The following is a 12,936-nucleotide window of genomic DNA, read 5'->3' on the forward strand; positions in this document are numbered from 1 at the left end:
CCCAAACAACAAACATGCTTTATTTCAGTCTGAATTTGTCCAGCTTCAGCTTCCAGCCATGGTATCTGGTTAGGTTTTTGCCTGCCAGCTACTGGGTATCTTCTCTCCGTGTACATACACAGCAAACTCAAGTCACCTCCTAATAAATCTGCATAATATAAGGCACACTTAGGTCTCAGGCATGTTTCAGGGTGTTGTACCAACCACAACAGAGCAAGATAGCTGTCTGTTAATAAAGCTGATGGAAGAAGTTATGAGGTGGCTGTGAATTCTCTCCCTAAACATGGATGATGCTGTGATGAAACCAGAGTGGGATTGTTCGGTCTTTCATTAATTATCTAAAACCAAATATGGCACTGATAATTGTTGAAGGTGATCTTTTCCTCCAGCTGTTTTGCGCTGGGCTTGGGTGCTGTATAAACATTGCCTGCTGTGATTTACATGAACACTTAGGCAAGCACCATCCTTAATGAGTAGAAAACACACATGTCTTCAGTGGAAGAATTTATTTTCTCGAGTACTGTAATCATTAGCATGTGTTAGTACTGTAGCAATATTTAAAGATCTGTGGAGGACTGGTGACCCTAACTTACGAATGTGCCTCAGGGACAGCATATCTGGATGTGCTCAGGGGCAGAATAAGCTCCTTCCTCACATAACATGACACCGGACACTCCTTAGTATTCAGGTGACTCGTGATTTGCACATGGGAGAAGGCACGGCCACCAGCTGTGCTTGGAGCTGTGCTTGCAGGCTCACTGTAGAGAAAGACAGCTGAGGGCAGCTGAGGAGCAGCCTGTGAAACACAATACGGGCATCTGTAATGCAGGTGCATTACAGATTTGAGGTCCCTGACCCCAGAGTATGAAAACCACAACTCCCCTTCTGAGATTTGTGCATAGACTTCACACTCCTCACTATGAACTCTTCTCGTAATTTGAGTAGATGTGTTCTCCGCCCTGAAGTTAAGCATATGAGTACAGCCTGCAGGGACGGTGTTCTAAGTACAGATCGGTGCTGGAAGAAGTAAGCAATTTTTCCTCAGCACAGTATCTAAGACACGGTTGTGTTTCAAAGCTGGGTTAGACTCCCAGAGCAGATAAAAGAGCTGATGAAAACCTAATGCACAGAAAATACATGGCTTATGTAATTTGTGATTTCTTTTCTTAGCACAGTCTCTATCACCAAACAGGTTACTTAGTGTCATAATGGATTTCAAAACTGGAAAAACATAAATTAAAAATAAGATCTAAAAATCAGTATATTACTGTTCACAGCATGGAATTAGTTCTCTGTATGGCAGTGCGTATGTTCTAAGACAGCTTTTTGGCAGGTAAAATGTCTGTGCATCTACAGTCAGACCTTTGTCCATGTAATTCAAGTAAACCTCACATAAAGAAAGAAATATTTGCTACAAAAGGTGTACAGAACATAAACCAACTAAATTTTGCCTTTTCCAGAATTAGGGTAGTAACTTATGTATCTGATGATCAAATCCCATGCGCTGTCACTGCTTGGACTGTAGTTTCAATTGGTGTTGATTTTATGGCCATTAATTTTGGGGTGCTCAAGCTGTAAAACCAAACAAGCCTCATGTTCAGTAACCCCATGCACAAACACACACAGATCCTCTACAGATTTGCAGAACAGCCATTTTGACAATAGGGGCATCTCATCTATTCACTCTGTTGCAGCAACATTAGAAGATCCAGGTATCTCAATCATGAAAGTCATCTTTACTTTGCAGAATACCAGTTCATACACAGAGTCATTTACCTTGATTGATCATCAGGCATGCCTATAGCACGTGTCACTACCAAAGAACAAATCAAGTATTTCTGGTTTGGGTTAGTATAAATCAACTTTTCTGTGGGGTCATAAGCCATCATAGAGTAATATATGTTATTAATTATTTACTTAAATATGTTTGTAGATCAAAGCCTACATTTTGTTGACTCAAAAATGCTATTAAGAAATATTCCAGACATTTATTGATGTAATGCTAACTAAAAATATCTCATCCTCAGATTAGCGCAGTGGGATGTCAAGGTTGAGAATATCTGTCCTGGACACCCAACCGGAATCCACGTTCCTTATCCATGACCTGGATTCCACAGAAAGTACAATTCCTTCCTTTCCCTCTTCAGAATAAGTTCCCTTGGCTTTCTTTGATCACTCCTAGGTGATTTAAAAGCAGTAAGATTTTGTTGTTGACTGAAACCTGCTGATGACCTCTCCTTTTATCTGTTTACTTGTTTTACTTACCTAAAAAGAAGGTCTTGAATAACCTTGGCATTTTAAAATTCTAGGATTTGGGAGGGGAGAAGGGACAATGATCTCAAAAATGTTGATACCTCAGGATCTGAGAACCAAACCACCTTAAATGGCAGAATCTGTTCATTAGATATTGAGACATTCAGGAATAAGCCCTTTACTCAGAAACCTGATAATACTTGCATCAGCTATTTTGCTTTTACCAAAACATCTACATTGAAAGGCTTCACCAAATTAAGTATTTTTTTTCTAATCAGAGTTTACTTCATTATAGTAGTTGACAAATAGAGGTTACAATCTTGACTGGTGGTTAAAAGCCTCACCAACCCTTCCCTTGAAAGGTTAATTTAACATACAGAAAATAGGCCACCTTCTTCTCTCTTGGTAGTTCTGTAATAAAAGGTTGATTGTTCAAGCAGCAGCATTCAATTATTTTGCTTCTGATGCTATCTACGTGTAAAAAAATCCAGCTAAGTTCAGATGGTCCCTGCAGGCCTTCCAGTTCTAACTCTCAGTGCAAGGATGCAAAACAAAACATTAGAGCCTCACAGTTAACATTCAAAATGGAAAGTATTATGTTGTCAAGTTAAAGAATGAAATTTGCTTCCTGGAATATCAATGACATAGAAAAGCTTCTGGAGTGTTTGTCCTTTTATCATGAAACTCATTCTTCAAATGTGTTTGCCATAGAAAAATGTGCTAAGGAAGTCAGAGTGGCAGCCAGTGTTTAGAGAAGTTGCCCAGAAATGTAGCCATCCAGTTCTTGTTGAGTTAGCCATGATACTAGAGCTCTACATCAGATATTGAAAACTTATGCTATAATAATAGATTTAATATAGTTGAAAAAGAAAACAAATGTTTCCCTATCTATGTTTTTGTTGGTGGTTTTTTTTTTCCCCCACAGGACTTGGGATGCTCAAATGATAGATGTGCAGAGCAAAAGCAGTGAAATTTATTGCTCTGATTGTGATGGTTGAAAGAGAAACAACACTGACCTCCAGAAGTTTAGGGAGCGAAATAAATAGTTTTAGCATTATGCATCAAAACTAAGACCACTGAAAAACATCCAGGAAACACTGTGAGAATATACATTCAGTGTAAAATAAATCCGCTTTCAAAGAGAAAGTAATTTGAACATCTCAAACCATTTTGAAATTTGTGTTAATTTTGCTATTGGCCTGAACTTTAGTCACACATTTACTCACTTTTACTCACTAATCTTATAGGTGGAAAACTGAAAAGGCAAGAGTCTTTCAGAGGAGAAAATCAATGCTGTTACAATGGGTCCTCACGAGCAGCAACAGGGGCATCTTAAAGCGGCTCTGGCAGTGGAAGGAAGGTTGGCAGTGCTGAACGATCAGATAACTGCACTTTTTACGTGCAAGCCAGTTGAAGAAGGTCTCTAAACAGACCAGTACACAGATGTGTGCTGTTCCTTTAAAATCCGAGCTCTTACTTAAGAGAAAGGGATAAAATAGGAATGCAACCAATACAGAAATGCTGGTAAATCCACAAAAATGGTGGTTTTGTCAAAAAGTATAGAATTCCTTGTTCATGATTGAGATGTTGTGTTAAATGGTGTGCGTGGTTTGCTAATGATATCTTTTTCTCACAAAGAAGTTATATGATCAGTATATCAGACCATGCTGAGTGGCTGGCATCATATTCTTATGACCTGTAGTTCGTGTTTGCAAAACCCTGCCACATTTCTTCTGCCATCTTAAATAAAGTCACTAGTGCCTATGAGTACAGGAGGGCTCCACAGAGCCCAAGCCAAGACAGACATTCCAAGAAGCCCATGGAGCCTGTGCTGTGACACGATTACACTGTGAGCAGAGGTACAATCATGCATGAGAACCGGTTCCTTCGGGTAATTCATGTTTCCTGTATTTCTGGGAGAAACTCTGCCATCCTCCTCCTCCCTCCCCAGCTGATTCAATCCCTGCTGAGAGGTAATACTGCAAAATCCATCCTTTGTTAGCCAGTAGGAGAGCAGCAGTAAACAATTTGAGGACAATAGGCACCAGACATATGGAAAACGCTTCATTTCTACTGAGCTGGCACATGCAAATGCTTTGTTAATGAGAATTCCTGAACACTGAAAAAACTATAACCTGCTTGCTTGAGGTTTAAACACCATACTTTTTGTGGAACGGAAGGTTACTTTAGACGCTCTTAAATGACCTGGAAATTATTTTTTTTTAAAGGCAACACTTAAGACTAGGCTGGAAGGGTACTACAAAATACAGCTTAGGGAACGGCCCAACACTGTCAGGTAGTAGGCCAATAATGACCTCATAGTTTCCATTTCCAGTGGCTTCTACAGCTTTTAACAAGTCTTTCGCACCAGGGAGCCTCTTGGTTGTTTAGAAGATCCCAGCTAAATCCCCATTTTCAGCTCGGAGAGGTCCCAGCCTCCTGTTAGCTGCCGGCGGCACTTCACAGCGGTTCCTCTCCCAACAGCATGCCGCCGATGAGCGATGGTGGCCAGCTGGGACCACAACCCGCAGCACCTGCACGTCTCCTGTCGACGCCTGCTGCCCACCGAGCCGGGGTGACAGTCCAGACAATGACAAGCGGCTGGGGTCGGGCCCCCAAACCCACGCTCCCCCACGAGGCTGTGGCATGGCTCCCCACGGGGTGTTTCCCCAGAGCGTGCCTGGCTCGGCCTGGCTCCTCGGCCACACTGGGAGCAGACACGGTCCCCCGGCCTCCCTCTAGGCAGATCAAAGTTGCTTCGCGGAAAAAAAGACTCTACAACTCGAATAGAGTTATAAAGCAGGTATGTTTACTCCAGCCGGGGTGCAAGGGGATTTCTCCACAAAGCTTGCACACCCACCACACATTTTACCAAAACTTATAGAGTGTAGATATCCATATTCATTGGGTTGCATAACACAAACATACATATGCGTGAATAGGGCTGGGTTAGTTAGGAAGCATGGTGTCAGCAGTTTATGTCACTTTGCACCTGCGCATTGCCTCCTGGTGGTCGTCTTCGGGGGTCTTTGGGAGGAAGGCTCGTAGTCTTTCTCACCCTGTTTTTTCCACGGAGCATGCGCAGGTTCTCTTGGCCAATTTCTTGAATAACAAAAGTGTTTTCCAGCTGATTTATTTTTCTATCTTATCTAAGAGAACCAATAGAACTTCTACCACTCGTCTATGACTATCTCTACTCATTAGCAAAATTCCAACTGGTTAGTGTCAGCCACCTGTTTCTCAAGGACAGAGCATAATATTTTGCTGAACATTGTAGCCCCTGGTAGATTTTCACAGTACGCTGTTTTGTTTTGATGAATACTGTAGTCCTTGGTAAAATTTCACAGAACAGTCTGAGAAAGCAGGATTCTTAACAATATTAAAACCACTATAAGTAAGTAAATGAGTTGCTAAACAGTTTTCTATAAGTAAATGAGTAAATAAATCTTAAAACAAGTAACCATTTCTCAAAGTCCCGGAGGTCAGGAGGCCGCTTCGGCGGGCCCTTCCCTAGCACCGGGGCGGCCCCGCACCACCAACCCTCGGCCGGGGTGCCCCGCACCGGCCCTGGCAGCCGGTCCCGGCAGCCGGCGCCTCCCCTCAGCGCCCCGCTCCCGCCCCGGGGGCAGCTACGGGCGGGCCCCCCACCGGACCCGCCTCTCCACCCGGGGCCGGGCGCCGAGCACCCTCCCCCCGGCGCGGAGGCGAGGGGCTGCCGGCGGCGCCGGGGCCACACAAAGCGGTGGGCGGCGGCGCCTTTCCCGCCGCCCGTGAGGCGGCAGCCGCCCTCTGCCTCCGCCCCGCCGCCGGGCTCGGGGCTGGCCGGCAGGCGCGGGGTGGCCCCGCGGCGCCGACGACGATGGAGCCGCCGCCGGTGGTGCCGCCGCCGCCTCAGGAGCAGCCGCCGCGCCCTCGCTCCCACACGGTCACCACCACCAGCAGCTCCTTCACCGCCAACCTGTCGGCCAGCTCCAGCACCCTCGCCTACGACCGGGAGTTCCTGCGGACCCTGCCCGGGCTCCTCATGGTGACCGAGATCGTGAGTGACCCCGGGGGGGGCGGCCCTGGAGGAGCCGGGCCGGGCCGGGCTGGGGGGCGGCGGCTGGGGGCGAGCCTCGGCCCGGCAGCAGGTTTTCGGGTCACGGCCGTGGAAAGTTCCCGCTGCAGTTTGGCGGTTGGACTGGCCCCCCCCCCACTCACTTCATCCCCTGAAGCGGCTTCGGAAGCCTCGGGGTGGCTTCGCGGGGTCCGTACCTGGGGCAGGTGAAGCGGCGGGAAGGGAAGCAAGGCCGGGGGGGGCACAGCGCTCCCGCCCCGAGGGAGAGTGTGGACGGGTGCAGAAGTAATACAGGGCACGTGCAGTCTGTGGTGTCCCGCAGCGTTTGTGGTATCACCAGCTCTCGTGGCGGAAAAATGAGTTTTGGCAAGTCGAGAACTGATTTTTGGAGGCTTTTCCTCTGTATACACTTCGTGCTTTTATAGCGCACTGATAACCGTGATGTGAGAGTTAATTGGGCAACTTGCCTTCATTTTAGGTCAATAAAAACCCATTTCCTTATGGTCTCAGTGGTTAGATACACCTGTGCAGAGCAAGATACGAACTAACACCTTTTGGTTTTGCTAGTGATTTTATTTTTGCGGGTACTTTATAAAGTGTAAACAAATTCCCAGACGGCCAGGCAGTATGGGGTTTAGTCACTTGTCTTAGTGGTAGGCAGTGAACAGCACAACGCTGGGATGCCTCTGCAGGACTGCCTACTCTCAGTGTGTCAAGCAATAGATGCACAGCATCTCCTCTTAAAAATAATACATTTCTTTTAGGTCTGCTCATCTGCACTATTAATAGTTAAGGAACTTAAAAAGCTGGCTGCCCCACCTTGGTTTTTGAGTTTTCCTGTGTGATATTTTCGTTTTGATGATGCTGGAAGGATTAACTTATCTGTCCAGATTCGTTTTCAAGGCGTGAAAGCATTGTGCTTCACCAGAGCAGTGGAACGACTGTTGGTTTTGCTGACTTCAAAGTTAAAATAACCAAGCGAGGCTTCAGGCTAACGTGTGGTGTAGGACCTCTGGCAGTAACAGTGCCGTCGGAGAGAGGATACGTGTTGAGCTGCCAGCTGCTGTGTGGCAAGTAGTGGTGAGGGTGTGAAGTCAGAGCTTGGTACCAGCTGGTACCTTGTATGCCAGCGTGGTTGGGAATTCTGGCGACCTTTAGTAGGTAGGTGTTTGTAGGGGATGCTTCACTGTCAGAGTTGTGGTAGATCTGTGAATAAAGATGTCTTAGTTTTTGAAAGAAAAGCCGCTTTCTTTTCTGCTCTTTTCCAGTTACTAATTACCACAGAATTATGAACTTTTCTTGTACTTTATCTGAAGAGTGATCCCACTGTAGATTGTTACAGAGGTGCCCAAGGCTTTTCCCAAGCCCTGCTGGAATGTCGTATATTCAGCTTGGCTGAAAATACTGCATCAGCTGCACTTACATGGAGCTACATGGCCACAGGGCATGGACAGGCTCTTGCTTACTCTTTACTGGAAGTGTGATTTCTAGTTTGTATTGACAGGTGATGATATTTGTGAGGCTTACCTTTCTAAACATAGTGATGATGGTTTTTAGGGGACTTTGTTTCCTATTATCCATTCCCGATTCCTGGAGTAATTATAAAATGATTCTTCAGCCACCATTTTATGATGCTTGAGTCCATTAATACTGACATTTAGAGCCAGTTTTGGTTTAAGTTTTTTAAGCACTCGATAACACATATGCCAGCTTCAGAAGGAGCCTCAATGCTACCTGACTTTGAAGGCTAGTGTAGAGTTGTGTCTGTGCTACAGGTTTCCATGTATGTATATTTATTGATCAACTGTGTGAAAATAAACAGTTCCTGGCCAACCCAAAGGAGACTACAGAAGTCTGTAATGTGGGTGAACTTACACGGGTTTGTGATGACGTATTTGAGAGAATGGAGGACAGTTTTAATACAAAGTTGAAAGCAATGAGGCAGGTCTCACAGAAGTAGAATATTGCTAGATACTGCCTTTGAAGAAATACTTGTGGTTCTCAACCCCACATTTTTAAAGCATGTAGAGTAGCTGTGAAATTAAAGGAAAAGAAAAACATACTAGTGAATACATTGATAGGGAATTAGCTGAAATAAAACCAGTTATTAAAATCAAGTAAGTGAGTTTATATGTGTGTGTGGTTGGTTTTGGTCAAACCTTTTCCACCAATTCTGTATGGTTTTTTTTCCAACAGAAAATGTGCTTTAAGAGAGCATGACTAGCTTTATACAAGATCTCTATTTCAAAATTGGCTCTGCAGGTTCAGCAGTAATAGTTACGTACCCTAAATCAGTCAGTTCCTTCCTGTTGTGATTATCCTTTACATATAAAAGTTGTGGCTTGCCTGCACAGATTGGCTCTTCAGGATATTTCTGACCCTCAGTACTCATTGCTCAGCTCAAAGCACAGTCCTCCTGCGAAGGATTTGCAAACCTGTAAATGGGACCAGCTCGTATGTGTGTCTGTGTTTCAGTCTCAGGGGTTTGCAGCCTGATCATTTTCAGTCTAAGCACCAAGCACTGAAGTACAGCAGCTGTTTTAAGAGCATACCTTTGCTTCGGCTGCCCCTGCTCTGGAGACACTTGTGAGATGGACAGGGAAGAGGACTGTTCTTAGCAATATCTGTTATTGCAACTACTTTTCTGTCAGACCCTGTGTTCATTAGGGTGCTATGTTAAAGCTAAGCTAGGGGTGTTAAACAACAGTGCTAAATGTTCTGAGAGTTTGCACTGTGGGACTGCATAAATATTTGATTATTGCTTCTGTCAGTCAGCGATGTGCATGCAGCAAGAGGAGTGCAGTCTGTGACTCCGGGCTCTGAAACTGGAGCTTTCTTCTTTGTACAGGCAAAGGGCAAATCTGTGTTTTTCTTCACCAGAGAGAATGGAAAAGCACAGTTACCACATAAATCTTTCAGTCACTTAAATGAAGGATCTCGATCAGGTTTTGCTCTTACCTCCCTAATTTGTGTGCTGTGAAGATGAATTGACTGCTGTGTGAATTTCCATGTGTGCTGGTAACCAGCCTACTTCTGCACTGAGGCTGTGGTTTAATAACACAGTAAATTCAGTTTAACAGCTCCTACTAAGAGATTCTTTGCAATGCTGCAAAACACTGGTCTGCTATTAACTCAGTCTACTGTTTCCAACTTGTTCAAAATGAGTTAGCTTTATAAAGATGTTTTTTATGATGGGTCAAGCATTATCTGTCCTTTACATAGCGGCTTTAAAGCCAGCATAAATCTGGGATGAGGTTGACTGTGCATATCCAGCAGCAGTAATGGAGTCATGTACCAAGACCTGGTTCAGCTTAAATTTTGTAATGCTGTTTGGTCTAGCACTGCACACATCTAGTATGAACAAATGCAGAACTGTAGCCTGAAGTGTAGGCTAAATTACCTGGCACTGACAGATTTCCATTGCCTTCTACATCTGCTTCCATGACCAGAGAGCGTGTGAGGTATCCTGCCACTCACTGGGAAAGAGCTGGGGTCAGTTTATTTTCAGTGCAAAGAACGAAATAGAAAATGCCACTGAATTTCTGAGAGGCCTTTTGGAACTGGCATGAAACACAGCTTTGGTGTGTAGACGCTTATCCAAATTGCTTATATACAGAAGTAATGATGCTTGCTGAGCAGTGCAGGGGCTTCTGACCCAGGAGACTTGGATTCAATGGCCTTAGTTGGCCAGTGACTACTGACAGTGGATTTACCTGTGGCTCTCTAACCTCTCTGAATTACTTCTCTGTTCATAGAATATGGATACAAATCTTTGTAAAGCACACTGAGATCTGTTGGTGAAAAGTAGTACATAAGACAGTAAGTGGTGTTACATAGTCTTTAATTCAGTTGTAGATCAGTGCAGTAAAAATACATCCTATGGAAGATAGGGATACTTATTCCTATAGTGTAAACACCCCCACCCACTGAGGATTTATAGTTTCAAAAGAAACAAGTATAGCAATTTCCAGAGATGTCTTTTGAGTGTTTCCTTTCTGTACAATAATGACCCAGAAAGACTCTGTATTTGTCTTCCTGGGAATTTCATGGCCAAGATAAATGATGGCTAGTGATACCTTCTCAGAGCTTTAAATCACCTCCTCAAGTCAAGTCTTATGGATGACTTTGGAGAAGTGGAGAGTTTGGTCGTTGCTATGGATGTGGTTATAAAAATATTTACTTTCTAGCATGATGACATTGATTCCTTCAGATTGTTGCTTCACACCAGTGTGTTGCTAGATACAGTCTCCTGTAAAACTTGCCTTGCTAATTTTAAGGCTTGTGATGGCTATTTGTCCTTAACAAGAACAGGTTTGGAATTTGTTACATTGCTGCTGCAAGTGAGATCTTGTGATGGTGTAAATTTTAATAAATTGTAGTTATAGTTGCATTTCTTCGTGCTGTTCTACTCAGATTATTCTTTGAGTAAAATGCCCAGAATAAGTACTTGAAATAGAAAACTTCATAGGACGTTATTTGTGTTATTGGCACCACATAAAATTATGGTTCAAATTTACATTTCTGGATAATAGAAATAATTTTGATCACTGTTTCATTGTTTTTCAAACGTAAGATCTTTGAAGGCCTAATTCAGAAAAGAAATCTTGTTGAATTTATTCTAGTAGAGTGGTGAGCCTCAGCATATTAAATAGGTATTGAAAGTTATGTCAGGTTTAAGATACTGAGGTTATGAAAACCAGACAACTGGACCTGTCCAAATATAGGCTTCCCCCCCCCCCCTTCTTTTTTCCAGAGAGATGCATCAAAATCTTCTACAGATATTCAGGTTTTGAATTAAGTTAGCAATAAAATCAAATAAATGTGAAGAAAAGCAGAAGTAATACAATGGGACCATCTACTGTGAAAAAAGTTAAAAGACAAAAACATTTACTTATTTTTTTAAAGCTCTCCTTGCATTTAGCTTTTTCTTTTAGCCATGACCTCTCTGACTGCAGTTCAGAATGTTTTGTATAGATCCCATGCTCTTCCTACATGCCCACTTCTTGAAATAGTCCTCGGAAACACAGGGAATTTCATAAAACCCCTTTCCTCACCTGAGTAGCAGGAAGACGTTTTTGTCTATCAGGAACAGTAGAGATTTTTTTCTTTTTGTTTTCTTCTTATAATGCAGTTTTTAATCCAGTCACAGTGAGTCTGCTTGCATGTAGTTGACAACGCTGAGGCACCTTCTGATGTGTTGAACAAGTGCTTTGCCTAGAGAAGATGTACATAAGCATGGTCTTAAAATGACTCACTTTGAATTACTGAGTTCAAAAAAGTATCCTGTACTAGTCAGTCACTTCATCCAGTAGCTTCATCTTCCTGTGCATGAATAAGAAAACACACAATATAAAGTCTAAGCTCTCTCCTTTACTCTTGATCAGACAAAACTCTTGCTGACATTAGGTTTAAGTTCTCCCTTTTTCAGGTGCTGTTGTTCCATGCTAACCTGTAGTGTAACTGTCCTTAGTGTAGTGGATACACACATCTATATGATTTCCATCTTCCTCTAGGATCATATCATTGTTTAAAGTTCTGTTTCCTTAAAGGTCTTTGGTTTCCTGGACAAGACCAGGGTGTTTTCCTTGGGAAGAGAAAACCGTTTGGGTGGCACACAAGGAAACAGAAGGTTTGGGAAGTCCTGTCTGGAACGTGCTCCAAGTGCAGATGGAAACAGTATTAGTACTGACATGGTAAGAGGCTGAAAATGCCTCTCAAATTGAATGCAGATATTTTACAGAAGGTCAGAAATGCAAAGTATTCTCAATACCTCAAGGTTAAAGTAGAATATGTCATCTCTTGATGAGAAGAGTGCATTAAAGACATACTTAAGTATCAGCTTTGCCTTTATATATATATATATAAAATTATGTATTTTTTAGCTTGGTTTTTCTTTCAGATAAAGTACATATTGAAACAACATGATATTTCTGCACTTGTTCCTGTTTCAATTCCACAAAAGTAATAGAAGGTGTGTCCTTGCAGAGAAGACCAAGCCCTCTTTTCTGGGGTCAAGTAGCAAATAGATTTTAGCATTCATCAGACCTTTGGCAAAGTAGTTCTGTTCATGTGGCTTGAGCTGTTCCCGTGGAAGCTGCTGGCACTGATTCACCTGTCTCTGAAAGACGTGGCTCAGGTATAAGACTGGTAAACCTCCAATGAAGAAGGGACTGAGTAAGAAAAGAATCAAGTCACTGCTTTCAGTGAGAGCTAGATCTGGTCCAGGGAAGGCTTGGTGTTAAGCTTAAGTTAGTGAACTGAAAGAGTCTGGGGTCTGGGTTCTGCATTAATTAATACTGGATTGAGTCTTTACCAGATCACTTCACTACTTGGATCAGTCCTGGGCATGACTCCATTTTTGCCAAATCAGAGCACAATATTGAGTGTTTACACTGTTCTTTTTTGCAAGGTATGGGTATGCAGATGTCGCTGATGCAACCACAAGTTTGTCAAGACAAAAGATCTTTAAAGCAAAACAAAACCAGTTTCAACAAATTGGTGTCATTAGAGGGATGCTGTCCCAGCAGTTTGTTCTGGTACAATGAGAGGTGCACTAAAATCGAATTTAGAACTGAGGCAAACTAAGTAAGCATGATAATAATTAGCAAGATGTTGTCAGTCTTCAG

The 12,936-nt window shown here is 43.1% G+C and overlaps 1 protein-coding gene across 2 annotated transcripts in view; it reads left to right on the top strand.

Moving 5' to 3' along the window:
• The first annotated feature begins 5,981 nt into the window (after positions 1-5,981).
• Positions 5,982-12,936, top strand: part of CMTM8 (CKLF like MARVEL transmembrane domain containing 8) — a 35,354-nt gene continuing 28,399 nt past the window's right edge. For both annotated transcript variants that reach the window (XM_074900586.1, XM_074900587.1), the window contains exon 1: positions 5,982-6,292. In XM_074900586.1, coding sequence (XP_074756687.1) covers positions 6,113-6,292 — 180 coding nt within the window. In that variant the 5' untranslated portion in view covers positions 5,982-6,112. The remainder of the gene's footprint in view (positions 6,293-12,936) is intronic.

Source organism: Athene noctua, chromosome 2 (genome assembly GCF_965140245.1).
Source record: "Athene noctua chromosome 2, bAthNoc1.hap1.1, whole genome shotgun sequence".
NCBI classification, from domain to species: Eukaryota; Metazoa; Chordata; class Aves; order Strigiformes; family Strigidae; genus Athene; species Athene noctua.